The sequence below is a fragment of the Pelodiscus sinensis genome, unplaced genomic scaffold (genome assembly GCF_049634645.1).
Source record: "Pelodiscus sinensis isolate JC-2024 unplaced genomic scaffold, ASM4963464v1 ctg34, whole genome shotgun sequence".
NCBI classification, from domain to species: Eukaryota; Metazoa; Chordata; order Testudines; family Trionychidae; genus Pelodiscus; species Pelodiscus sinensis.
Genome location: NW_027465849.1, coordinates 4963873 through 4989845, shown reverse-complemented (window position 1 = coordinate 4989845; position 25973 = coordinate 4963873). Strand labels below are relative to the sequence as shown.

General features: G+C 59.9%; 1 protein-coding gene across 2 annotated transcripts in view; it reads right to left on the bottom strand.

Moving 5' to 3' along the window:
- Positions 1–6985: 6985 nt before the first annotated feature.
- The window catches only part of LOC102457390 (transmembrane protein 87A-like), a 31411-nt gene continuing 12423 nt past the window's right edge, over positions 6986–25973 (bottom strand). Inside the window, exons 4-20 of one of the 2 annotated variants that reach the window (XM_075915300.1) lie at positions 25785–25904; positions 25348–25392; positions 21880–22113; positions 21244–21349; positions 20639–20703; positions 19651–19834; positions 18456–18555; positions 17433–17526; positions 16272–16340; positions 15540–15648; positions 15109–15167; positions 14068–14171; positions 12489–12568; positions 11243–11304; positions 10703–10755; positions 10057–10087; positions 6986–9100 (exon numbers count right to left, since the gene is read on the bottom strand). In XM_075915300.1, the coding sequence (XP_075771415.1) occupies positions 9059–9100; positions 10057–10087; positions 10703–10755; positions 11243–11304; positions 12489–12568; positions 14068–14171; positions 15109–15167; positions 15540–15648; positions 16272–16340; positions 17433–17526; positions 18456–18555; positions 19651–19834; positions 20639–20703; positions 21244–21349; positions 21880–22113; positions 25348–25392; positions 25785–25904 (1557 nt within the window). In that variant the 3' untranslated portion in view covers positions 6986–9058. Of the gene's footprint in view, positions 9101–10056; positions 10088–10702; positions 10756–11242; positions 11305–12488; positions 12569–14067; positions 14172–15108; positions 15168–15539; positions 15649–16271; positions 16341–16850; positions 16923–17432; positions 17527–18455; positions 18556–19650; positions 19835–20638; positions 20704–21243; positions 21350–21879; positions 22114–25347; positions 25393–25784; positions 25905–25973 lie in introns of both variants that reach the window. The other variant, XM_075915299.1, reaches the window with a different exon arrangement.

Here is a 25973-nt window from a genome sequence, read left to right as displayed (position 1 = left end):
GGCAGCTGGTGGGGGTCAGGTCGCGGTGCCCCTTCAGGGTGGAGCTGCGGCTCAGGACACCCCGGGGGACGGCGCATCGGACCAGACGCCTGGCCGTGCTCAGGGCTCTGCCTGCAGGACAAAGCAGCCCCCAGTGAATCCCGCCCTGGCCCTAGGGCAAGGCGAACGCCTCGGGCCCTGCGCTTCTGGGATCCCCACTGCTGAGAATTCACCATCCGCCGGCCGGGCCGGGGGCCCCGCTCCCAGCGTCCCGCCTTGGGCCCCGCAAGCCCTTTGGCCGGGCCTGGGGGTGACCTCGAGAAATCCCCTTCCCCCGCCCACGCTCTCAATGGGCCACATTGATGTCACGCTGCCCTCCCCCGGCCAGTACCCCAGACTGGCGCCCTACGGGGGGCGCTCGGCCATGCTGGAGCCCAGTGAGGCCCAGGGCGGATCCCTCCCTGAACCCCAGCCCCTGCCCCCAAATCTCCCAGCTGGGAGGGGCAGCGAGGACCAGTTAATCCAGCCAGAGGGATAGTTACACCGGGAGGGACGCAGGCCCAGCCGCCAGCCTGGGGGAGGGCTGCAGCCCAGTGAGCCGAGTTCTGGCAGGATCAACTCGCCCACCCTCTCCCTACACGGCTCCAGTCTCCCCAAGCGCTGGAGAGCTGGCGGCACGGCCCCAGCCTGAATCCCAGACAGCCCTGGAGGAGCCACATGGAAGGGGTTGGGAGCCAGGGGCAGTGTGTGGGCCCAGGGTACCCCTGCAGGCCTGCCTCCCCTCCTTCAAGCACCACCCCTGCTCCCTCCCCTCTGGGGTCCCCAAAGCTCTGCGAAGGGATTCCCAGGACAGGAGGGACCCACATACTGGAGAAGCTGCTCAGGAAGCGGACTCCCAGCGACTTCTGGTTCCCATTTCTGGCGTGCGCCCCCTGCGTGCTCCAGCCGCGGCCCTCGTAGACTCTGCAATGTGAGACCTGCACGTTGGCCGCACCCTCCTCCCAGCGCTCTCGGCAGCACCCCCAGAGTCATCGCTCACCCTGCCCGGGTTTGAACCTAGGACCCTCGGAGCCGAAATCACACCCCTCTGCCAGGCAGCTAGAGACCCTGCGAGGAAAGGGACTGAAATGGGGGGTCACCTGTACTGCACTGTTTGGCCAGTAGGGGGCACAGTGTGTAACACCCCTTATGGAAGCAGGTCTGGGCTCCACTAGACACAGCTGGGGGGGGGGGAGGAAGGGCTGTCGCGGGCCCAGATGTGGGGCAGGAGAACAGAGCAGGGACCCCCCCACACACACCCCCTGCATGGGTAGCGGGTGAAAGCAGTCAAAGCCCCGCCTCCTCCGCCCAAAGCCACGCCCCTTCCCCAAGCCCATGCTGCTACACATCCTTCCTCCCTGCACCCCAGCCAAGTCCTGTCCAACCCCAGGTGAGGGGCGGGGCTGCCGCACAGCGCCCCCCCACCCATCCCCAGCGGCTGCTGAGCTGGGCTGGCCCATGTGCAGCCCCACCTCACGCCTAGGCAGCTGGGTTCCCGTCCCCGGCGGCACAAGCTCAAACCGGCGCGCGGAGAAAACTCTCTGGCCAGGTTTCGGTTTGGGGGCGCCCGGCTGGCCCCTGCGACACGCGTCGGTAGCGCTGGCAGGGGGCGGGGTCACGTAGCAGCCGGGTGCAGGCTGCGCGGCATCTGTCGGCCGAGCTCTGGGACAACCCGGGGAACCCACCTCCACCCCCCCCCCCGGCTCCATCACTGCCCCTTCCCTTGCCCCTGGCTCAGGGGCTCCCTCAGTCCCTGCCCCGGCCTCGCTCTGCCCTCCCCACCCCTCTCCGTGGCACAGGGTGGGCAGAGCGGGGGTGCCAACACGTCTCTGCACCCCCACGTGCTCCCCCTGCCCCCAGTGTCTCATGGGGAGAGAGCACGTGGGGGGGAGGGGCTGGAGTAGCCACTGCAGAGCTGGAGGCGGGGAGACAGGCCCACAGCCCAGCCGGTCCCGTCCTGCAGCCCCCCCGGTTCCTGGCCTAGGAGCACATGCAACAGCCGCTGGGGTGGGGCAGGGGATGCGACAGGGCACCGGCGCTTGGGCAGGACACGGGAGGGGACACACACAGGGGCCAGCTGCCTGAGAAACAGGCGTAGGAGCCACTGGGCTGGCGCTGCCCAGCCTGGACCTGGCGCCTGCCTCTCCCCCGTCTCAGTACATCCCTGGGCCCCCTCGTCTGTCAGCCCCCTCCCTCTTCACAGGGGCTTGCACTCCACTTCACCTGCCCCCAGCCCAGGGGAGCTCTGTGCCCCCCACTGCCTCTCCCCCGCAGCTGGGGGTTTGGGTGCACCCCTCCCCCATTCCCTCTTTGTGGCCAAAAGCAGTAAATTCTCCAGGCTCCAGCTCCCCCGAGTGCCGTCTCCGCTTCCCCTTGGGGCTGCCAGGACTAGGTACGTTCCCGGAGGACAGGCCATGCTGGTGTCCCTGCCTCTGCTTGGCAGGAGCTGGGAACGGGCCACGGGAGGGATTCCCTGTTCTGCTCACTCCCTCCGGGGCCCCCGGCTTTGGCCGCTGTCGGCCGACAGGACACTGGGCTCCATGGGCCTTTGGTCCGACCCAGTCTGGCCGCTCGTGTGTTCTTGGGCTGGGGCGGTGACCCCGACTCTGCCCCTCTGCCGTGGGGAGGCCCCGCCCCACTTGTAGCCGATGTCGGCCCGGCCCCGCGTGTCCGTGTGGTCGTTCTGGATTCCTCTGACCTCCTGGCTGCAGGCGGCCTGTGAGGTGCAGTGATCCCCTTGTGTGCAGTGGATGACGACGTGGGGCACCAGGGTTTTCAGCGGGACCTTGCTCTTTGGGGGCCGGGCCCCTCACTGTTGGCGTGAGACAATGGTGGGGCAGCCTGCGCCAAGCAGTGGGGGGAGAAAGGGGTCAGGCCCAGGGCTGGTGCTCTGAGCGGGGCTGGAGTTGCCGCAATGGGGCCAGCCAAGGCCGTGGGCTGGTGGTCCAAGGTGCCCCTGGGCCAGGGAAGCTCCTACCCAGGGTGTGTGACTCAGCGGCCGCCTGTCCTCGCCCTGCAGCCTGTCCTCACTGCTCTGCGTCTTTTCCCTCTCCCCAGACCCGATGCAGACGCACACGACCCCAGGACCTTCCAGAGATGGGGCGACCAGGGGGGAATCCGGGGCTCCAGGAAACAGAGCCGGCTCCTCCCTTCAGCCAGCAGAACTCCTCCCTGCAGCCTGCCACTGGCTGTCTCTGCCCCAAGAGCAGGGTCCAGCCACGGAGCCGAGGTGTCAGTGGAGAACGAGAACAGCCAATGTCACGGGCTGCACTGGACAGGCGCCCAGGACCTTAATGGTTCATCGGTACCTGCGAGCAGCCTCCTGCCCATGACCCCCTACGGGTGGAGTGCCGGAAGCAGCCGGAGCAGCCCGAGCCCATAGTAGTGGGGTCAGAACAGCCCCCCCACCCTCCTACTCCCATTTAATCAGTTAACTAATTGAATGGGATTTTACATCCCTACTCCCGGCCCCGGGCCTGACCCAGCCACTCACTGAAAGGAACAGAAAGGACATTCCCCTAGCATCCCTCTCCAGTGCGTCCACATCCTTGCTGTAGCAGGGGGTCCAGAACTGGACACAGTACTCCAGGGGTGCGTCTAGACTGGCAAGTTTTTCCGCAAAAGCAGCCTCTTTTGCGGAAAAACTTGCCAGCCATCTACACCGGCCGCTTGAATTTGCACAAGAGCACTGACGAGCTCATGTAAGATTCTGTGTTCTTGCGCAAATCCTATGATGCTCCCGCTCAGGGACAAGGGGGTATTTGCGCAAGAGGGCCAGTGTAGACAGGGGAGGACTGTTTTGTGCAAAAAAGCCCTGATGGCTAAAATGGCGATCGGAGCTTTCTTGCACAAAACGGCGTCTAGATTGGCACGGACGCTTTTCTGCAAAAAGTGCTTTTGCGCAAAAGCGTCGGTGCCCATCTAGACGCTCTTTTCCGCAAATGCTTTTAACGGAAAAAACTTTTCCGTTAAAAGCATTTGCGGAAAATCATGCCCGTCTAGACGCAGCCCCAGAAGTGGCCTCACCAAAGCTGAATAAAGGGGAATAATCACTTCTCTGGATCTGCTGGCAATGCTCCTCCTAATGCCCCCTAATATGCCATTCGCCTCCTTGGCTACAAGGGCGCCTTGTCCACTCATCTCCAGCTTCTCATCCACTGTGATCCCCAGATCCTAGGGGAGCACCAGGCACTGCTAGCTTCACTGTGCAGCAGGGGGCGCTGTAGCCACCCCAAGCTAGGAGATGCCTGGAGCCCGGAGGAAGGGAATATGAGGGGGTCCCTGCACCGGCCCTGCCTCTCCGTGGGCCAGCAAGGTGCACCCACAGGTGGGACCTGCCTTGCACCCCCTCCTGCCCAAGGCTCCTGGCTGCCAGTGCATTTGCTCTGGTTCATCCCAGGTCAGACAGGCTGAGCTGGCTGCTTTCCTGCCCCCTCAGCAGCTACAAGCCCCCCCGGCCCTGCCCAGCTCCCTGCCAGGGTCCCCCCCATCCCAGGCAGCCTGGAGCAATGGAGGGCTCCGATCCGCTGTCTGGTCCTTCCTATCACCCCAAAGCACAGACGAGGGGCCACCCACCCGCAGCCCCCAGCCCTTCCCGGCTGTGGCAGAACAAAGGGCCCTGCACTGGGTCTATCAACCCTCGGCACCCCCGGGGGCGTTTGATGGGTCATGACCACGGGGGCGAATCTCCCGCCGGCCACTCACACCAGGGAGCCAAGGCCAGCCTTAGGGAAAACGGTGCCCTGGGTGAACGTGTGGTTTGGTGTCCCTGACCCCCATGGACATGGTACCCACCCTTTCCCCTGGACCCCAAATAGAGATCTCCTCTGCCCAGCCCCCTCCCACCCACAGACCACCCCCACGGCCGAGTGCCCCCTCTCAGGCCCCGAGGGAGTCCAGCACCAAAACAGGAGCCATTCTGTGCACAAGATGTGAAAATTCTGCCCAGTTGCTCAATAAATAAATGGGGAGGCTCCAGCCCGGCCGGGGCACGTACCAGACACTGGCTGCGTGGAGGTGGGAGGCCATCCTGCAGCCTTCCCCTGGCCCCGCCAGCCCCAGGGGCTCAGCCTGGTGCCCCAGGCCACAGGACCATCCTGCTCCACCAGTCAGACCCTTTGCACCGGCTCCCACCCCGGTGGGCACCCTGGGCCAGCCCGAGGCTGCAGGAGGAAGTAGCATGGCCCATGTAGCATGTGCCCGCTGAGGGAAGGGGCTTGTCCATGCTCCCCCCGTGCCAGGGGGCAGCTGGCCAGCCCAGAGGGCAGAGCTGGGGACCCAGAGGAGCAAGTGAAGCAGTTGCTGTATGCCACCGTGGCTGAAAACAGTGTGTTGGGGGGGGGGGGGCCAATCACAGCTATTAAACAGGGGATGAGCAAGAGCTTCACACTGTTCCTCCATGGGGCATGCGCCTTGGCACTGCCCGCAGCTCCATGCCTCCCTCTTCACCCATCTCTTACATCGGGGCAGCCAAGAAGTGGCCCGCCAAGCCACTGGATTCGGCCCACAGGCTGCCGACGGGGCCCGCAGGCACAGAGTAGCCCCACGCTGCTTTAAGTCGCTGGCTGCTCCCTGTGGCTCTCTGCTCTGGGTGCTGGGGGAGGCTTCACACGCTGCCCCCACCCCTAGCAAAAGCTCTAGCTCAGAAACCACCGATGGGAGTGGAGAGATTTTGCTGGAGGCTGGGGGCAGTGCGTGATCCCTCCCCCCGCCCCCTGGGTCCCGAAGTGGAGAGCAGCCAGCCCTTTTGAGCTGCGACAGGTAGGGAGCCTGCCTTGGGGTCCTGCAGGGCTGCTGGCCAGGAGCTGCACCCCAGCTACGCTCCTCCCTCTGACCGGAATCCTCTCCTACACCCATACCCCTGCCCACACCCTGCACCCCAAGCCTCAGCCCCAGGACACAACCCCCCACCTTCGCCCAACCTCCCTCCCAGACCCACAGCCTCTCCTGCACCCCAATCCCTTACCCCAAGCTTCTTTCTGCACCCAACCTCCCTCCCAGGCCTCGCACCCTTCCATAGAAAAATGTGGCCCTTGACCATCCCTGCCCACCAGCATTGATGGACCTGTCCTCCAAGAATTTATTTAGCTTTTTTTTTTTTTTTGAGCCCTGTTAAAGTCTTGATCTGCACAACATCCTCTGGCAGGGAGTTCCACAGGTTGACTGTGTGTAGTACCTCCTTTGGTTTGTATTGAAGTCGCTACATAATTTCATTTAGTGACCCCTACTTCTTGTGTTATGGGGAGGAGTTAAACTCTTCTTCATTCCCTTTCTCTACACCACTCATATCCCCTCTTCGTCATCTGTTTTCCAAGCTGAAAAGTCCCAATTTGATTAATCTGTCCTTATAGGGCAGCCGTTCCAAACACGTCATAATTTTTGTTGCTCTTTGAGATGAAGCAAACATCTGCACCCAATATTCAAGGTGTGGGTGTATCTTGGATTTATATAAAGGAATAATATATTCACTGTCTTATTCTCTATCCTTTTTAATGATTTCCAGCAGTCTATTTGCTGGGTGGATATTTTCAGAGAACTCTCCCCAATGACTCCAAGACCTCGCTCTTGAGTGATAACAGCTAATTTATTCCCCATCATTTTTTAGGTGGAGCTGGGTTTTCCAATGTGCATTACTTTGCATTTATCAAACTTTAGTGTCATCTGCTATTTTGCTGTCCAGTCACCTAGTTTGGTGAGGGCCTCCGGGAGCTTGACCCAGCTCTGAGAGCTTGGATCCTGTGGTTAACCGGTGGAACTCCTTGCCGCTGAGGCTTGTGAATAGACAGAACAGCCAGAGTTAGCGCACTGACTGGGAAATAACCACAACTGAGAGAAACACTCACAAGCCAAGGAACAAACCAGTAAGGGGGCCCGAGGGCACATTCCCTGCAGCCAATAGGGATGAAATCAAGGGGAAGGCGCAGGGCCGAAATGTCACTGTGGAAATTAACACACACACACACAAGGATGGTTTCAAATCGTGACTTTTTTTGTTGTTGCCATTAGTGGGTGTAACACAAATCAGTCCCCCGCCACAAAGCAAAAGCAATACCCCATGCCCCCGCAATCGGGACACAACGGACAGCGGTGGGGGCAGAATGTGACCCCCCACAGCCTCTCAGTTTGAAATCAAAAGTCGGGGGCAAGGGGCCCTCCTGGCTCAGTCAGAGCTGGCAGGAAGTGGGGAGAAGGGAAAAATCTCCCAGGAGACACGGCATCAGGGGACCAACTGCCTCCAGACCCACGAAATCAATGTAAACACAACGGAGGGGAGGGTGCCTCAGGGCGAGGGATGGGCACAGGCTGGTGTGGGGGAGGTGGAGGATTATTACATTCCAGTAGGGAAAGGTTTGGGGTGGGAGGGTGAGGACGTGCCAGGCTAATGGGGTGTGGGGAGGGGCTTAACGGTGAGGACATGCCAGGCCATCAGTGTCAATCTCTGAAGGCTCCCGTGGGTTCCACTATGCCCACAGTGTGGGGAAGGGCCCTGGGGCTCCAGCTGGGGGAAGCCAGACAGGGGCAGCAGCAGCCCCGGGAAAGGCTCAGGGCCCAGCGCCCGTGGGGGGAATTGGGAAACCGCACCTGCAAGGGGAGAGGGGTTGGGGGGCTGCTCAGCGGTGCCCAGAGGTCCGGCGGGCCGCCCCTCGCGTAGATCCACGGGCTGCCCCGATTCCGCAGGGCCCTCGAGGGGCACAGGGAAGGGGCAGGTCTGGCAGGGCTCCGGGGCCGAGCTGTTCGGTGGCCCCCGTTGCCCTGTGACTGTACCGTGGGCTCAGGGTGGAGGAGAGGGAGTTGGGGGGAAAGGGCGCTGGCCCCGCTGGCAGGCTCATCAGTACGACGCCGGGAGCAGCTGCTCTGCTGGCGAGAAAGGCAGGCGGCCCTGCAAGGCCAGGGAGCCGGTGGGCCTCGCCCGGCGGGGGTGGGGACAGGCTCTCTGGCTGTTACCGGGGCTGCTGCTCCTCCTCAGGTCCAGGCAGCAGCCACGTGTTCGCCCTGGCACCAGGCACCGACTCGTGACCCTGGCGAGTTCCAGAACGGGGGTCTCTGGCCACAGGCGCAGCGGCGGATCTTGGCACGAGCTGTGGGGCAGGCAAGTCCTGGTCCTTCATCTGCCTCACCGGGTGGCCAGCAGCTGGGGGAGAAAACCCTGAGTGGCCCCCGCTGGAGTGGAAGAGGCTCGGCAGCAGCTGGCACGTCTGCGGACGCCAGGCCACGGCGCAGCCGCCTGGAGACTCCCCTGTCCAGAGTCAGCGCCGAGCGGGATCCCAGGCTGCGGCGTCCCCAGGGCCGGCGGCAGAAGCACGCGGGTTCCTCGGGCCGGAAAGAGGAAGCGTCCGTCTGGGCAGCAGAACGTGAGGGGTCCGGTGGTCCCGACCGAAGCCAAGCAGGAGCCGTGCTGGGGGCGGAGACATCCGGCCACTGCCCCAGGACACAGCTGGCACACGGAGAGCCATGCCCGCAGCCCCAGAACCAGACTCCCTACCCCAGTCCTGCCCCCATCACCGCCCCCGCATGCCTCCCCCACACAAAGCCGCTGGCCTCTCAACATACAACAGGGCCTCACCCTACTCAGATCTACCTCCCTTGCCCCTAGCACACACCCGGCCGTTGGGCACGGTCCGGAAAGACGGGCGCACGAACCCCGTTAGTGGCACGCCCAATACACGTCTGCCCACCACTCCCCACATGCATCCCAGCAGGCCCCATTAGAAAACCACGTGCACGTGTCCAGGCAACGCCGCTCCCCGGTGGGACGGGGGCCGGCAGTCTCCAGCAGTTCCCCGCCCGGTCTAAGCCACTTCGCGTAGGAAGCCAATCCTGGCCAAGGCTTCCTGGTCTTCCTCCCCAGGCGGGGGCTGCTAGCAGGGGGAGCTCCCCAGTCCACGAAAGCCCAAGTATTAGAAACGTAAAGGTAATAAAATAATCTTTTAACCATATACAAATATATATATTAAAAGAAACCCCCCAGCAGCGCTCCTTCGCCGGCGGGCCGCCGAGGGAAGCCAGGCCTGTCCTGCAGCGCAGTGTGCCGATTCCTGCCTCACTCCATCTTGGACATCTCAAACTTCGTGGTCACTATTTCCTGGGGCCGGGCAGAGAAGAGAGCCCGCGTCAGGTGCCACGGGGAGGAGAATCGTGTCCCCCATGCCTAGGGCAGCAGCTTGCTCGCCAGCCAAGTGCTGGCCCCCGAGATCACCACGCCGGCCACCTCTGGGGCGGGGGGTGGAAGGCGGTGAGCCGGGCTTGCTCATGGTGCCGTCCCTTGGGAACGGGGACACAAGGGCACGGGGCCGGGAGGGAAGGAAAACGCTGCGCCCAAGGGGACACAAAGGCAGAACGGTGTCACCCAGCATGGATCGGGGGGGCCCTCCTGTTTTGTGGCGGTGCCAAGGGCATCTCTGGTGATCAGGAGTGGTCGGCTCCCCGCAGCACAGCGCCCCCTAGTGCTGCACTGACAGGGGAGAGCCCCCCCCAAGGGAACACCCACCCGGCTCCCCGCAGCACAGCGCCCCCTAGTGCTGCACTGACAGGGGAGAGCCCCCCCCGGGAACTCCCCACCCGGCTCCCTGCAGCACAGCGCCCCCTAGTGCTGCACTGACAGGGGAGAGCCCCCCAAGGGAACCCCCCACCCGGCCCCCTGAAGCACAGCGCCCCCTAGTGCTGCACTGACAGGGGAGAGCCCCCCAAGGGAACCCCTCACCCCGCTCCCTGCAGCACGGCGCCCCCTAGTGCTGCACTGACAGGGGAGAGCCCCCCCCAAGGGAACCCCCCACCCGGCTCCCTGCAGCACAGCGCCCCCTAGTGCTGCACTGACAGGGGAGAGCCCCCTCAAGGGAGCACCCACCCGGCTCCCCGCAGCACAGCGCCCCCTAGTGCTGCACTGGCTCCTAGGGGAGGAGACTCGCTGCCTTGCCCTCTATATACACAGATGCTCTTTGGAGCGGGCAAGGTAACAGCCCAGGAGGGCTCTGCAAGGCCACCCGCCAGTTCAGAGAAGGATCTGTGGGCTGTAACTAGCAGAAGCAGAAGCAGGATTACCTCGTCGGAGTCCAGCAAAGGGGGCAGCACGCTGCAAGAGGGAGGAGAAGGAAGAGTCAGTCCACAGGGTTAACATGCGGCGCTCGGCAGGCGCTCCGAGGAACAGGACGATCAGCAAGGGCGCGTAAGGAGTCATGCCCCTCAGCGAGGGGTAGGGGAATCCAGATACTGTCTGGGAGGGAGGAAATTCAGCCAGGACGCTGGAGTCAAATATCCCAAGCCCCACAGCACAGATATTACTAGAGAGAGGTTGGAGGGGAGGGTCATTCCTCATCCAGGTATCTGCACCTCCTGCTCCACAGCGCTCCCCGAGTCACCCACCTCGCCCCTGCAGTGCAGCGCCCCCCTAGTGCCCGTGCAGCCTCAGAGGTGGGCACCCTCTACTGATATCCTCTCCGGGCATTCCCCGCTCAAGCGCTGGCCTCGCTCAAAACCTGCTTAGCAGGAGATCTAACCAGGCAGCCGCCCAGCCCACCCATAACAGGATGGCAAGCAAAGGCCCTGCATACGAACAGACCCTCCTCCTCAACACAAGAGCACCCTAGGCTGCCTCTGCCTCTGTCAGGGGAACACACGATCAGCGCTTAGATCACCCTGGCCGATGGAGCAAAGGGCCCGGCGAGGTCAGGGATCGCGTTCAACCTACACGTCGGCCATCGACGACGGGATGTTTTCCTCCACCCACTTCAAATCTTCATCCTGCACAGAAAGTCAATGGGGGGGGGGGGGAGGGGGGAGGAGGAGGGAGAGAGAGACAGACAGTCAGTGCTGGGCCGCATCAGCTCACGGTTTACACCCCCACAAATAATTCACTGACTCAAGCACCACTAGGTGGCAAGTGCCACCAGCGCACACACTGGGCAGCGAGGGGGAGTGCACAGTGGTCTGGGGTCTCCCATCCACATATTAACCCAGTCAACCCTGCTTAGCTTCCCAGCTCCAAGACGAGCTTAGCCTGAGGTGCCACAGCTGCTAACAAGGTGCCTCCATGGCCCTCTTGTGTGGTGGAGGAAGTTGCTCACTACAGCTTACCCCTCTACCGCCACTGGCTGCGTGGGTAGGGTTGTTAGGGGCTGACAGGGCCCAGTCCCACGGCCCATCTCTGGAGGGGAGGAGGCTCCTTTGGGGAGCCACAAGGCAGATCAGCAGCCCCGGCACAGACCCCCACCCCAAGCCCATTCCTTACCACTCTGTTGCCTTTGAGGATCCCATTGGGTTCATTTTTTGCACCCCTCATCTTCATCCCTTCTGCAAAACACACAGCCCCCCCGCCCAAGCCAGCCGGTCAATGAGGGAGCATCAGACTCCACCCACCACATGCTCCAGTTGTCCAGGGCGTGCTCACGTCATTCACGCCGGCAGAGCCGCAGCTGCTGCCCTGTTTGATCCCCCCTCCCCGGCTGGCAGGGTAAAAGGAGCCACTGACAACAGGGGCTTTGGTTAGATGCCACCCTTGCCCAGCCGACGGGGCTCTGATTTCCCCCATCGCTGCTCCACACTCCTGTGTCCTTCATCGTAGGGATTTCCACACTCCACAGCCTCACAATCCCTCCCCAGCCTTATCCCTAGCACGCAGCAGGGGCTGTGTTGTGCCCACAGTCACACAGCACGGCAGAGCCAACTTCCCTTGCTCCCGCCACTAGACCCCACTCCGCAACCGACTCCGGGAAGAGAACCCAGGAGTCCTGACTCCCAGTCCCGCCACCTCTCCTCCAACCATTCTGCAGCACTGCCTACCCCATGCTTATGTAGCCGGGCAATTGTCCACCATCCCTACCTTTCTGTACAGGGCAAAAATAACCTTGATCTCTCCATGTGTACACAGGGTAGATGCTAACTGGGCAGCAGTGCAAATAGTCCCCCTCTCCCTCCCCGCAGCTGGATCATTGCATGGCTGTGGTAATTTACAGCCCTGCTAAGGAAAGGAGACAGCAAGCTTATGCTTCAGGGAAGGGGTCAGGAAGGCCTTCACTTGTCCTTTCCTGCACACTGCTCCACGGACCAGGTGAATTACGGGGTGGACTGGATGACTGGCTACTGCTGCAGGGCACGCTGGGCGCCATGACTGACCGGGGTGCACTTGGTCAGTTGCTACTGCTGGAAACCTCAACGGGCCCCGACTTTCCCGCCCTGGAGAACGTAAAGGGCCAGGTGCACCAGAGAACAGTCACTTGCCTAGTATCACTCAGGTACAGAACAGACGGGGGAAGGGAAGGGAGGAGCCAGCCACACGCCAGAGCCCTGAGATAGCAGGGAGAGCGAGCAGGGTTGGTGTGGAGGGCGGGAGGACTCGGCTCAACAGCCAGAGCCCCCCCACCCCGCCCTCCCGAACCTGGCCAGAGAGTCACTCGCGTTTGGGCCAGCTTCTTCCTAGCCTGCCCCGAGCAACGGACAGCGGAGTCCAGGGGAGAATCCTGCCCCATCAGACTTACCGAAGGCCTCGTTCACCATGTGCTCCTCTTCCTCGTCCTCTTCCTCACTCCCTTCATCCACCAGAGGTACAAACGCGTATCTGCAGAGACAACACAAGTCAGTGGGGTGGAAGTGCAAGGACTCCCTGGCTAGGAGCACCTCTGATCATTCAGCGCGGCTACCTAGCTTACAGGCCAGGGCTGGGGCCGATCTTGGCTCTTTTTATATACCTTCAAAGGATCTCAATGTATTTTATGCACTTTATCTACAATAGACCCTCGGAGCTATGAAGACCAGAGCTACAAACTGACCCGTCGTCCACACGCCAAACACCTAGGACCAGAAGCAGGCAACCAGGCGGCAGCAAGAGACAAAGAGACGGTGTTAAAATGGAAGCTACTAAACATATAAAGGGAAAGCAGTGTTTTCCCTCGGCCCAGCAAAGCTTCCAAGCTGTGTTAAATCTACAGTCAGTCATCAACTTTGAAAAGAATCAGAACGCTTAGTTCAGCGTTACCAACAACCTTAATTCCTGAGGGATTTGTAACTCGGAGGTTCTACTCCAGGGGTGGCCAAACCATTTAACAAAGAGAGCCAAAACAGGCTCCAGAATTGTCCAAAAAAAAAAAAAAAACCACCCCCTAGAACAGAATTGTGGAGCAAAAACAAAAAAAATTTTTTTTTTTAAAAGGAGGCTGCCCCTTTAAGACGGCCGCCATTTTGGGCACCATTTTTAAAACCCTGCAGCTCGGACTGGCAAGCACAGGAAAGCCAGGGGCCAGGTGGGGGGGGGGGGGGGGCGGGAGCGGAGAGCACAGGGGCGGCTTCGCGAGCTGCACTTTTGGGGGGCAAGAGCCGCACGCAGTTCATGAGCTGCGGGTTGGCCATGGCTATTCTACTGCACCTACATTGTCACAGTTGCACAAAATGATGGGGTTTAAGCATTTTTTTGGTTTACTGTTTCACAGTTGTGGGAAATTATGGGGTGAGGACAGTTATTCAACCACAGAGGCGAAGATTCAAAAAGTTACCGTTTTCATCACCATTAAAACACAAGCCCATGTCAAAACATAGGCGGTAAAGAGCCCGAAACCGAACGCTAACAAGCTCTCAAGCAGCATTCGCCTGATTGTGCCAATCTAGACCTTTGCATTAACCTTGATGGAAATAGTTTCCCACTGGTTTGTGAATTTGTGGTGAAATCGTTTCCTGACATTTACCGAACAAAATCGGATTCTTACAAGACTGTAACGCAGCCACAGCCCTTCCCCCAAATAATCCGTCTGGGAACAAGAGCAGATCTGTTAGAAACCACGCCAGCTGCAGGGATATTTTTCAGGGGGCATCGCTTGAGGGTTCTCCCCCCCCATTGGAGATGCAGCCAGTGACCGGGGGAGAGAGGGGTGGAATCTTTAAGAGATGTGATACTGGGGTCAGCAATGGTTCAGTGGGAAACAGGGGACTGATCCCCCCCCCCCCCCCCCGTCCCCATGAGGATGCCCATCACTGGGAAGAGCCAAGTGCAGCTCTCAGCCAAGTTCCCGTCTAGAAGCCCCTCTCCCCCAGGTGCTCTGTGCTGGAGCCCAGGACTCCAGGTACCTTTGGTTGTTGGCCGAGGGCCTCCACAGGAACATGATCACCAGGAGGATGATGGAGAAGAGGAACCTCCAGAAGGCGTCATCGATCCACAGCTCCCGCCAGTCCTAGGAAGGGACGAAGGAGCAGCAGGAAAGGGTGAGAGGAGGAAGGGGAGCAGGAGGGATACTGAGCAGCCCCCTCCTCCCCAAGTCGTCCTACGATACCCCTGACATTCAACCACATGCTCCCATTGGAGACAGGAGAGTTACAGTACAATGGGGAAACTGAGGCAGAGGGTGGGCAGGCCTTGCCCACAGGCACCCAGTGAATCAGTGGCATTGCAGGGAATAGAATCCAGGCATCCTGCCTCCCAGCCCTCTCCTCTGCAACCCCTCTAACCATTGGACCCCACTTCCCAGATTCAGGGACAAGACCCAGGAGTGCCGCCCACTCGTGTACGGTTGGGCAGGCCAGGCTGGAGCACCCTCTGGCCCCGCCTGCTGCTATACCCAGGTTCTCGCCACTCAGCCTGGTTAACTAGTTACCTATCGAGTAAGCCTAATGCTTCCCAGGGAACCGGTTAACCAGGCAGCCATTTGTATCCCTCCGGGGAGTAGAACCCAGGAGTCCCACATCGGACACAGCAGCCTGCAGACTCCGGCTCGTGGCACCACAGGTCGCAGCCAGCCAGCTGGCCCCCAGGGCCGGGTGGTTAGATGCTGCAGCACAGATCAGCAGCCCATGCCCGGCTCCTCCCCAAGGGACCCGACCTCCTGCAGGAGCGCTCTCATTCACCAGGTTCCTGTACCGTCCTGGAAACTGGCGGCCAGCGGGGCCAACAGCCACCGCAGACCCTGGGACAAGGCTCCCACCCCCAGAAGGCCCAGGGCTTCAGGCGGAAGAGGCACGGGCAGCCAGCCCTGAGTGCCACCCCTCTGGCAGCCAGAGCCCCGGGCCCCGAGGCAACTGCCCCCTTTACCCTCCCCGTCCAAGGCACCCACACGCCATACTGGGGGCAGGGCTCCCTGGGATCAGAGTCTGCCGGCAGCCCTGGCTACTCACCGACTGGCACTTGGAGAGCCGAAAGGTCTTGGTGGTCCACACAATGAAGATGACGGAAGCTGGGGAAGAGACAGGTTGTTATCAGGGCAGAGGCTGCCAGGCGGGTCCCCGACACCTCGTTCAGTTTTCCCATTGCTTCTGATGGCAGCTGGGAATGAGGCCTTCAGGCTGCCTTGGGCACCTTCCCCAAAGACAGGGGGGTGGCTAGAAGCCACCCCTCCCCTAAACACTCCCAACTCCCTGTAGGCACCAGGGGCCAGCAGAGCCCCCCAATGGGCACCGGGAAAAGGCACCAGCTACGTCAGGGCCCACTCCAATCATCCCCAGCTGGGCACAGACTGCTCCGGGGGAACGGCCGCCCACGAGCCAGGGAAGGGATCCCGGCCCCCCCAGAGCCCCGCTGGCAGTGCCCACCCCCACGCCCGGCTCACCGATCACAGCGAAGATGAGGGTGTTGGTGAAGTGGCGAAACAAGAAGAGCTTCACCGTGTTGCGCCGTAGCTTCAACAGCTTCATGGTCTGCACCAGGCTGATGAGGATGTGTGGCCCGTTAAGGAAAAGGAGGGTCCCCTGGGGAGGGAGGCGTCCAGGAAAGTGGGGCTACGGCCCACGTGGCCCTCCCCTGCCCAGTCCACGACAGGCCCCATACGCCAACAGGGAGTACTGCAAAGGATTCTGGGACACTCAGACAGGAGGGACCTGGGGATCAGGTGGACAGATACACGAGCAGACAACACACGTCCTCCCCACCCGCTGAGGGGCTGCCTCCTCCAGCCCCTTCTGCCCCAAGATGTGTAAGGGGGTGAGCATCATGCCCCCCCAGTTAGAGACAAGGAAACTGAGGCACAGATGACGACAGGGTCTGCCCTTATTACCAAGCAAACCTTCGGAATACAACCCAGGAATTCTGACCGCTTGCACCCACCACAGAGCTGGCAACAGACCCCAGGAGACATGTCTTGCAGCCCCCTCCTACTCCAACCACTATACTCCACTCCCCTCCCCAAGATGGGTCCTGACACCTGGCTCCACTGCTCCATGAATCCTTAACCGGACAGTGGCCGGAGCTGTGGGATGCGGCCAGAGGAGGCTCTGAGCAGGCTGGAGAAGGGGGTGGGGGAGGAAAAGCCGTGCTCAGACAGAGGGGCGGAGGCACAGGATATCCACCAGCAGAGAGCAGAGTCAAGCATAGCCAAAGGGATGGCAGCCAGCAGCACCAAGTCGTCCTGCGCCTGGAGGGGGGGGAAGCAGAGAGAAAGGTGAGCAGAGGGGGAGAGAGGAGGCGTGGCTGAGGGATGGGGTGAGTGGTTAGTCCAGAATCCCCCCAGACACAGGTTCGAGTACAGGAGTCCCACAGCTGCAAGGCGAAACAGAACACTAGCTCCGCCCCCGGCCATCCTCAATTGGCCCCGCCCCCGGCCAGCCTCAATTGGCCCCGCCCCACCTCTCACAAGGAACCTTAAGGGAAACTCCTCCCCACATTCCTATTAGGCCCCACCCCCCAAGCACTCCCGCTCAAGCTAGCTCCGCCCCTCTCCTCCACCAGGAACCCCAGGGCAACTCCCCCCAGACCGTCCCTGCCAGGAGTAATTCCACTCCAGACACGCCAGGGCCTGGACCACGAGCCTGGGCTGAGCTCGCTCCTGTCCCTGCCTTCCGAGCATCAGGTCTGTCCCCTCCACCCCGAGCGACCCTGCCGTGGGGCGGGGCCGATGGCCCTGGGGGTGTTGGGTAAAGGATATCCACCAGACGATGCAGGAATCGACAAAGGCCAACACAATGTCGCACACTAGGGTGGCCGTGCTACCCTGCTCCTGGGGGGAGGGAAGAGCCAGATGCTGAGGGACCAGGGAGCAGGCCCAGCCAACCCCGCCCGCCCCTGCAGGCCCGGGCTATCTCCCGGCTAGGCCCCACCTCACCCCCAGACAATCCCGCTGAGCTCTGCCCCCTTCCCTGACAAATCCCCCACATTTAGCCCTGCCCCCACCCAGAGCCCCAGGCAATCCCCCTTTAAGCTCCGCTCCCTGCCATCCACTTCTCCCCACAAAGCATCACGGTGTCTGCCCCCCCCCCACACCTTCAAGGTTGGGGGGTGACCCCTGGGGGCTGGACTCCAAGGAGGAATGCCAGGAGAGAGCCCTGCTCCACAGACGGCTGCCCGCAGGGATGCCCCTGCCACTCTGCTTTGGGTGCCCCCGCAAACCCTGTTCAGATGCTCTGTCTCCTACCCACCGCAGGGCAGCTGAAGCACCCCCTTTGCTGTCACTTAGGCCCCAACTCCAGGCTGCCCAGGGCTGGTTACCGCACCCCTAGGTCCCACTCACCGATTTCACCCGCAGGATGCCCTCAATGATGGAGAAGAGCAGGTACATCAGCCCCACCCCCACCACCCGGTTCAGCAGGGCGCCCAGCCGCGGCCTGCCAAGAAGCACAGACAGCAGGCGTCAGGGGAGCGAGGAGGGGAGCCTCTTCCATGGGATACCCTCCTCCAGGCCCCCCGGCTGCACGTAGCCCCCAAAGCCCATCCTCCCCCCATGCGGTGTAACCCGTCTCCACCCATATACCCCTTGGCACAGGTGCCAGACCTGCCCCCCATGGGAGTCCCACCCCCAACCAATACATTACACCAGGGGTGGGCAAAAGGGCCTCCGGGGGCCGGATCCAGCCCACGAAGCCGACTGATCCAACCTGCGACAGCCCGGCCGCCCCCCTGCCCGCAGGCTAATCAGGGCCTTGGAGCGCATGGAGTCTCCTTCCCGGCCTGCAGCGCGCAGCGTCAACCTGCCAGCGTCACGCGCCCCTTGCAGGGCGGGGGCAGGGAGCGAGAGACTTCCCCCTAAGTGGCAGGGGGGGGGGTAGAAGAGGAGCACGTAAAGTCTCCTCTCACTGCCCCAGGTGCAGGCGCCTAGAAGGAACCGCCAGCTGTTTAGAACAGCTGGCATTTCTCTCTGGTGGGGGTGGGGGCAAAGACTTGATGCACACCCCCAAACCCAGGCCAATCAGGGTCTGTGGGCGGAGGAGCATGCAGTCTCCAGGCCCCGCCCCTTTCACCTGAGACCCCGCCCCTTCCAGGGTGCCCCGGAGCCACTTCAAAAATTTCTGAAGGGGCCCCCCTGCTACCTTTCCTGCAGGTCAGGAAGGGGAAGATGAGCGCTCAGGCTTCAGGATGGACACGCCTCATTGGCAGGGCGGGGCAGGAAGGTAACTGCCTGTTCCTTTAAGCAGCATTCCCCAGGGCTCATCCACCAGGATGCACGGGCTGATCTGCCACGCGCCCCCCCACCCCAAGTCTGTTCATTGGGTACCAGCCCCCACTGCCCTCTCCCTGGGCTGCCCCAGGTGCTCACTTGACAATGCCGTATCCCAGGCTGGCGATGATCACCAGCACTCGAGCCAGCATGCGCTTGACCGCACACAGCACTTCCGCAAAGATCACGGCCCCTTGCACTGCGACGGGAGAGAAAAGCAAGGAGGTGTCACCGGGCGGGGAGCGGGCTCAGGGCCCCAGCCACGGCCCAGCTGGGGTGCCAGGAAACCAAGGAAGTTCCCAAATGGGAACCGAGCCCAGCGGATCCGGGGCAGCTGGTGACAGCGTCGGAGGGGAGAGCAGCTCCACCCCTCCTGGAGGAACAGCACTCAGGCCAGGTGAGGAAGCTTTGGAGACATGAACTGGGAGCCTGAAGGAAATGCAGAGGGGCCAGCGGACCCAAGCAGGAGCAGCAGCAGCTGCAGCTACGGGGAGCAGACTTCCCAGCAAGGGATGTCCAGTGGGACAGAGGCACCACGCAATGCCCAGTGTAATCTAACGATTACAGGCAGCAGCGCTGCTCTCCTGGGGGCCCCTCCGCAAATCCGCCGCTGAGACAGGGCAGCAAAAAGGCCTGATGCTGAAAGGGGAGAGTGTCCCCCGCCTTGCTCACCAAAACTAGGCTGATGCATGGTACAGCTGGCTGCAGGGACAGCAACCCCTGCTGGTCCTCAGTACCCCGCAGCACAGCACCCCCTAGGGGCCAGCACTGAATGCCAGGGCAGAACGCCCCCTACTGACTCCCACCCTGCTCCCTGCAGCACAGCGCCCCCTAGCGCTGCACTGGGGCCAGCACCACCAGGGCAAAGCGCCCCCTACTGACTCCCACCCTGCTCCCTGCAGCACAGCGCCCCCTAGCGCTGCACTGGGGCCAGCACCGCCAGGGTAAAGCGCCCCCTACTGACTCCCACCCTGCTCCCTGCAGCACAGCGCCCCCTAGCGCTGCACTGGGGCCAGCACCACCAGGGCAAAGCGCCCCCTACTGACTCCCACCCTGCTCCCTGCAGCACAGCGCCCCCTAGCGCCGCACTGGGGCCAGCACCGCCAGGGCCAAGCACCCCCTAGTGACCTCCACCCATCTCCCTGCAGCACAGCACCACCAGCACTGTGAGTGGAGAGCCCTGCCAGTGAGCCCCCACCCCACTCCCTCTGGCACAGTGCCCTCTAGCGCCGCACTGGGGTCAGCGCCAAGTGACCCTCTGGAGCGGGAGCTGCCCCGGTGGCCGGGCACTCACCAGACACGCCCTGGCTCTGGATGCTCTGGAATTCAGCGTAGAAAACAGCCTTCTCCAGCATGCCCAGCAGGATGACGCCGCCGATCCAGAACTGGATGCGCAGGATGTCCCGCCAGTAGCAGGCCAGCAGCGCCAGCCACAGCACCCCATAGAACACGTACACCACGCACATGGCCATGTAGAACTGCGGGCGAGAGAGGGCGCAGCGTCCGGGCCTGATCGCAGAGCTCCGCCTCCCCCTGGACCCGAGGGGCCAGTGCCCCTTACTGCTGCCAGGGGAAAGCGCCCCTAAGGAGACCGCTGCTTCTGGCAGCACCCCCTAGCACTGGGATGGGAAGCTCTGATTGCAAAAGGGAAGCACCCCCTACTGGGCCTCCCAGCCCCTGCAGGACAGCATCCCCCTATGCCATAATGGAGCCTGGTCCTGAATTGGACAAGATAGGGCCCCCTACCAAGTCCACAAACTCCCACCAGTGCCATGATGGAGCAGCATCCCCTTCACCATGCTGGGCTTAGAACTGGCCCAAAGAGGCTACCACCCCCCCATCCTTTCACACAGATATTCTCCAGCAGTCTCCCATCCTAGTACTGACCTGACCAAACCCTGCTTAGCTTGCACAGCCAGCCAGCGTCCCAGCTGGCGGTGCTAAAGGGGGGCATGTACCCTCAGTGGAATGCATGGGGACAGGCAGAACTGGGCAGTTACCCGCAGGGGCAGGCAGACCCACTGGGAGGCCCCAAAACAGCCAGGAGTGAGAGACAGCAGCAGATCCAAGCCTGGGGCGAAGAGACATCCCAGGAAAGCTCCTGCAGGGGGCCCAGCCAACGCGGCGGCTGATCTCCACTTAATGCCGTTGGCACTCAAGCCGAGGATGGCAAGGGGGAAATGTTAGATCCCCCAGGCTGTGCTCCCTACACTGAGCTACCGCGGGGGTTTGGGGCCTCCCCGGTGCCTTGACCCGGGTCAGGAGCCGCTCCTCTCACTCACCGCCATGAGCGGCCACTCGGAGGCCGAGATGTACTGGTAGACAGGGTGCTTCATCTGGACGTCAACTGGGGAGGGAACACGCAGCTGGGAACGGGAAGCAGCGAGAGGCGAGACGCCCGCCCACCACAACAGCTGTTCTCCAGGCCCATTCGCTGTCCCTTTCACCATCCCTCCCCTCCCCCCATTTTCCCTGAAACAACCTCCCACCAAACCCCCTTCCCCCCCACTCTCCCTGGGATGACTGCCCCTCCTCCCTCATCCCCCTGGCACTAGCCCCCCCCACACCTGCTCACAACCCAGGACATCCACCCAACATACACACCCTCCTCTTCCCTCTCTCTATGCCCCCTCCCTCTGCTTCCCCCGCCCCCCGGGGAGGGTCACTACACACCTCTACCCACCATGGGGCAGCTACCCCTCCCCTGCCCACAACCTGTTCACCTGGGCTGGTCACCCTCCTTCCCCCGCTCCCTGGGACAGTCACCCTTCCCCTGTACAGCTGTCCTGTTCAAGGGCCACCAAGACACCTGCTCCCCCAGTGATTCCAACCCAGGCCGTGGGAGTGGAGGGGCAAAGTTGCAGCAACCTAACCCAGCTGCACTTACTTGTGAGCTCCCAGTTCGGGGCCACTTTTGGGTCCTTGCTCTGCCCCTCGATCTTCAGAATGAACATATAGGGCCCATCCTCCCAGGTCCTGGCTAAGGCATATAGCTGCAAACAGACAAGCCTGAGCGACAAACACGAGGTGCTCTGTCCTTCCCCCCTCCCCGACCCCCACACTAGCAAAGCAGCAGACACAATCAGCAGTTCTCACACCCTGGGATGGGACACTCGTTAACCCCCCCAGAGACAGCACGAGGGGGAAGAGGACCTAGGGTGTGGGCTGAGCAGCACTGAAGGAGGAACCCTAGTCACAGCCTGGGGAGGAAAGCCAAGCTGTGGACGACTCTCTGTTGATGTCCATGTTGGAGACACAAAAACCCACGGGGAAAGGGGGGGCAGACGTGGGATTATACATACAATTTTGGCTCAGCTAATGACATGCTTGAGCATTGCTGATTATAGCCAGTAGGGGGCAGCAGAGTGTGCTGAGGAAGTCTAGCCAGGGCAGCATTTGCCAGGCAGGGGCAGAGAAGAGCACCAGGATCGTACAGACACAAGCTGCTCCTTGAAGCAACTCTACCCCAGACAAGCCATCCAGCCGGCTCCCCTGGGACCCGCCAGCTGTCAGGGGCACCAACCTCCGACTTCTCCTGCCTCCCTGCTTTTAATTTCTTGGTTCCGTCGGTCTTTCCCGGGCCCAGTTTCTCTCCCTGGGTCTCGCTCGGCTTTCCGGCCGCCACTGGCTTTTTGCTGGGCACACTGGCCAATTCAACAGCAGACGATTTCTGCTTCCCTGCGGCATCTTTGGCGGCATTCTCAGGCTGCACTCCCACAGTCTCGCGCCGCTTCACCTGCGCTGGCTGCTGCAGAGACTGCAGAAATTGAGACACAAGGGTGTGTGTCGGGAGAGGATTTTAGAAGACTCCAAATATGGTGTGGGGTATTTACAACACTTCTTTCCTGGATGGACAAAGGCCACAAAACATGCTTCTATTCTGCTGCAGAAATTTCCTCTAGATTAGAAATCCAAGCCTTCTCTAACTCAATTTTTGATCTTGGGGAACTCTAAGGACAACTGGACATTGGTAGGGTCAGGACATGTGACGGAGAAAGCAAGCGGGTTTATTCAGACAGTTTCAAGTTGTAACACATTTAAACTCAAACGATCAAACAACTGGGGGAATGACTCTTTCTAAAGAGTCCATAAACTGCCAGAAAAACTCCCTGTCCACATCTCTCAGTCTTCCAATCAGACATCCAACATAGTTAAGGTTTAATGGTTATTTTGTAAGGAAATACACAGAAAATTATGTAAATTGAAAACACACTTCCAGCTTTTTTATCCCTCAAAAAGAAGCAAGCAAGAAAAGGCCCAAAGTGAGCTGCTTGGAAAACAGATGGTCCTGTAACAAATAAATATTTCAAGAAATTAATTCATCCCACGTCAGGGCAAAAAGCCAAAATTTCAAATTTGTTAATAAACAAATACCTGGGAAAAAATGAGTCATTCGAAAGGTTTTGTTTAAATACACTCACAATTTAGCTTCAAACTCTTGCCTTTTTCACATATAATAAAGTGTGTTTCTAAACTAAAAACTTCTGATCTTTCAGTTTGAACCAGGAAAATTTAGAAAATGGCAATAGCCTATTTTTTTTTCCTCCCGAGAGGAAACACTGTAGAAATTAACATGATTTTGTGAAAGATTCCAGTTTAATCAAATAGCCTTTTCCAACAGAAAACTGGTTTGATGGAAATTTCCTGACCAGTTCTAGGTACGTACCCTAATTGATTTTGAATAGAGATGTTAAAACAATTAACTAGTTCACCATTTTAACTCAATGTCTTCCACAGCCACAGCCATGGGGTCCTGACATGGGTGTGGGGTCCCTGCTGCCTGGCCCGCCGGCCCCTCCATGGCCAGGGCTGCTCCAGCCCGGCCAGAGTTCACTGGCAAGGGCTTCATGCTCACTAGTTAACTGTATTAACATCCTTATTATTTACCTGACTGGACACTTGCGAGTAAAATCAGAACCACTCTTCTTGCCACTGTTCAGGATTGGTTTCAAAGCAGCTTTTTGCCACTGCAACATCCCAGACAGAACGGATCACAGAATCCTAGAACACTAGAACTGGAAGGGACCTCAAGAGGTCATCAAGTCCAGTCCCCTGCCCTCACGGCAGGACCCAGCACTGTCTAGACCAGGGGCTGCCAACCCATTTAAAGAGAGCCGAAACAGCGGCAGAAGAAATGTGAAAAGCCACATCAGAATTGTCAAGCAAAACAAACAAACAAACAAACAAACAAACAAACAAAAAAAGAGGAGGCTGCTCCTTTAAGAAGCAAGCTTGGGCATTTTGGCCATATCAGGCTCCCGTTGACAGCTGCCATGTTGGGCGTCATTTTGAATTGCCACCAGTAAACACAGGGGAGCCGGGGCAGTTGGGGAGGGGCACAAGTGCAGCTTTGCAAGCCGCACTTTTGGGGGAGAAGAGCCACATGCGGCTCGTGAGCCATGGGTTGGCCACCCCGGTCTAGACCATCCCTGACAGATGTCTGTCTAACGTGCTCTTAAATATCTCTAGTGATGGAGAGTCCACAACCTCCCTAGGCAAGTTATTCCAGTGTTTCACCACCCTGACAGATAGGAAGATTTTCCTAATGTGCAACCTAAACCTGCCTGGCTGCAGTTTAAGCCCATTGCTTCTTGTTCTAGCCTCAGAGGCCAAAGAGAACAATTTTTCTCCCTCCTCCTCGTGACACCCTTTTAGATACCTGAAAACTGCTGTCCTGTCCCCTCTCAGTCTTCTGCTTTCCAAACTGAAGAAGCCCAGTTCTTTTAGTCTTCCCTCATAGGTCATGTTCTCTAGACCTTTAATCTAGACCTCCAATCCTTCTCCAATTTCTCCACATCTTTCTTGAAATGTGGCGCCCAGAACTGAACACAAGACTCCAATTGAGACCTAATCAGCGCAGAGTAGAGCAGAAGGACGACTCCTCGTGTCTTGCTCACAACACTCCTGTTCCTGTAGCCCAGCATCATGTTTGCTTTTTTTGAAACAGCGTCACACTGTTGACTCATATTTAGCTTGTGGTTCACTATGAGCCCTACATCCCTTTCTGCAGGACTCCTTCCTAGACAGTCGCTTCCCATTCTGTACGTGTGAAACTGATTGTTCCTTCCTAAGTGGAGCACTTTGCATTTGTCCTTATTCAACTTCATCCTATTTACCTCAGACTATTTCTCCACATTGTCCAGATCATTTTGAATTATGGATGCTGTAGATATAATACTGTGACAGGTAGCGGGCAAAGGAACATTTCTCCCTGTATCATATCTCACAAGAGCAGCAAAATATTTTTCCATTGCAACTAAGAAATAACCTCAGCTCATGCATTTAGGAGGGGGAAGAATTGCTGTCCTGTTGAAACTGCAGAGGGGAAGCACAGGGAGGCCAGAAAGACACTCCCAGGAACATAATTCAGCTGGGGTACCAGGGCTTGCAGCTGACTCCTGGGGGAAATACCATTGGCTCTACCTTCAGCATGAGCATCAGCCTCTTACCCTGATTGTCCCTCGATGGATACAGAGCATTGGGGTCTACACCGATCTGGAGGGGGAAAAACCCTCACTGCACCCCTTAGCACCAGCACTGGCTGTGAGGTGGGAATGCCCCCGATAAGTCACCCAACCGGCTGCCTGCAGCACAGCGCCCCCTAGCACTGCTCTGGCATAACCACCCATAAAGAATCCAACCCCAGATCCCAAAGAGCTCTGGGCTAGTGATGTTAAATATTAGTCAATGGAATAGTCAAGTAACCTCATGAATTCTTTCCGGGTAGTCAACTAGTCTTTAGCTCCCGGGGGTGGGGCTGGCAGACAATGCGCCTCCCTCCCAAAGAGCCCCCTGCCACTCCGTGCTGCTGCCTCTAATAGAGGCAGCAGCAGGAGGTGCCAGGTAGAAGCTGGTCTATGAGGGGCACTAGTTTAAAAACCAGATCCCCTTGTGGACTAGCTGCCTGTCACCCTGTGCTGCTGCCTCTGATAAAGAGGCAGCAGCAGGGGGTGGCAGCAGCCCTTGTCTAGGGTGGAGTGGGATTACTCACCTGCAATTCCTTGGGGTGATCCATGTGGGCAGGAAGCTTGAACGCCTCCATGTTCAGCGAAAGCAAGAGAGAGAGGAGAGTCACCAAGAGCAGCTGGCAGAAAGCAGGGGGGCACCCCAGGATCCCCACAGCCATCAGGGCCCCCAGACCCTCCAACAGCCAAAGAACCCCCAGCTACTCTTCTTTTTCAAGCAGCTGAATGAGAATCCCCAGGGCCGCAAGCCACCCCACCTGCCCACACAATCAGCCTGCGCTTGTATTGCCCCCCATGACAAGGGCACCCCCCAAACTGGCCCCCCCAGGACCTCCCAGCCACCAGATACCACCCCGCACGCCCATTCCTAAGAGCGCTGTTCAAATGGAGAGATCTGGGCTCTGTTCTCTGCCCAGCCCCCCCACCCCAGGTTTCCCAGCCCTCAGCCCCAGAGGGAACTCACCTCCAGGGGGATCAGGTGGCTGCAGTTGAAGGGTTTGTAGGTGTGCAGCATGTACTGGCCAGAGCTCTTCGGCTCCATCTCCATCTTGTAGTTTGCCAGGTAAATCTCTGCTCTCTTCTCCTGCAGGGGTGGGGAGAGACTAGAACCGAGGCCCAGAGATCTTCCTGACCAGACTGATCCCAATAGCCC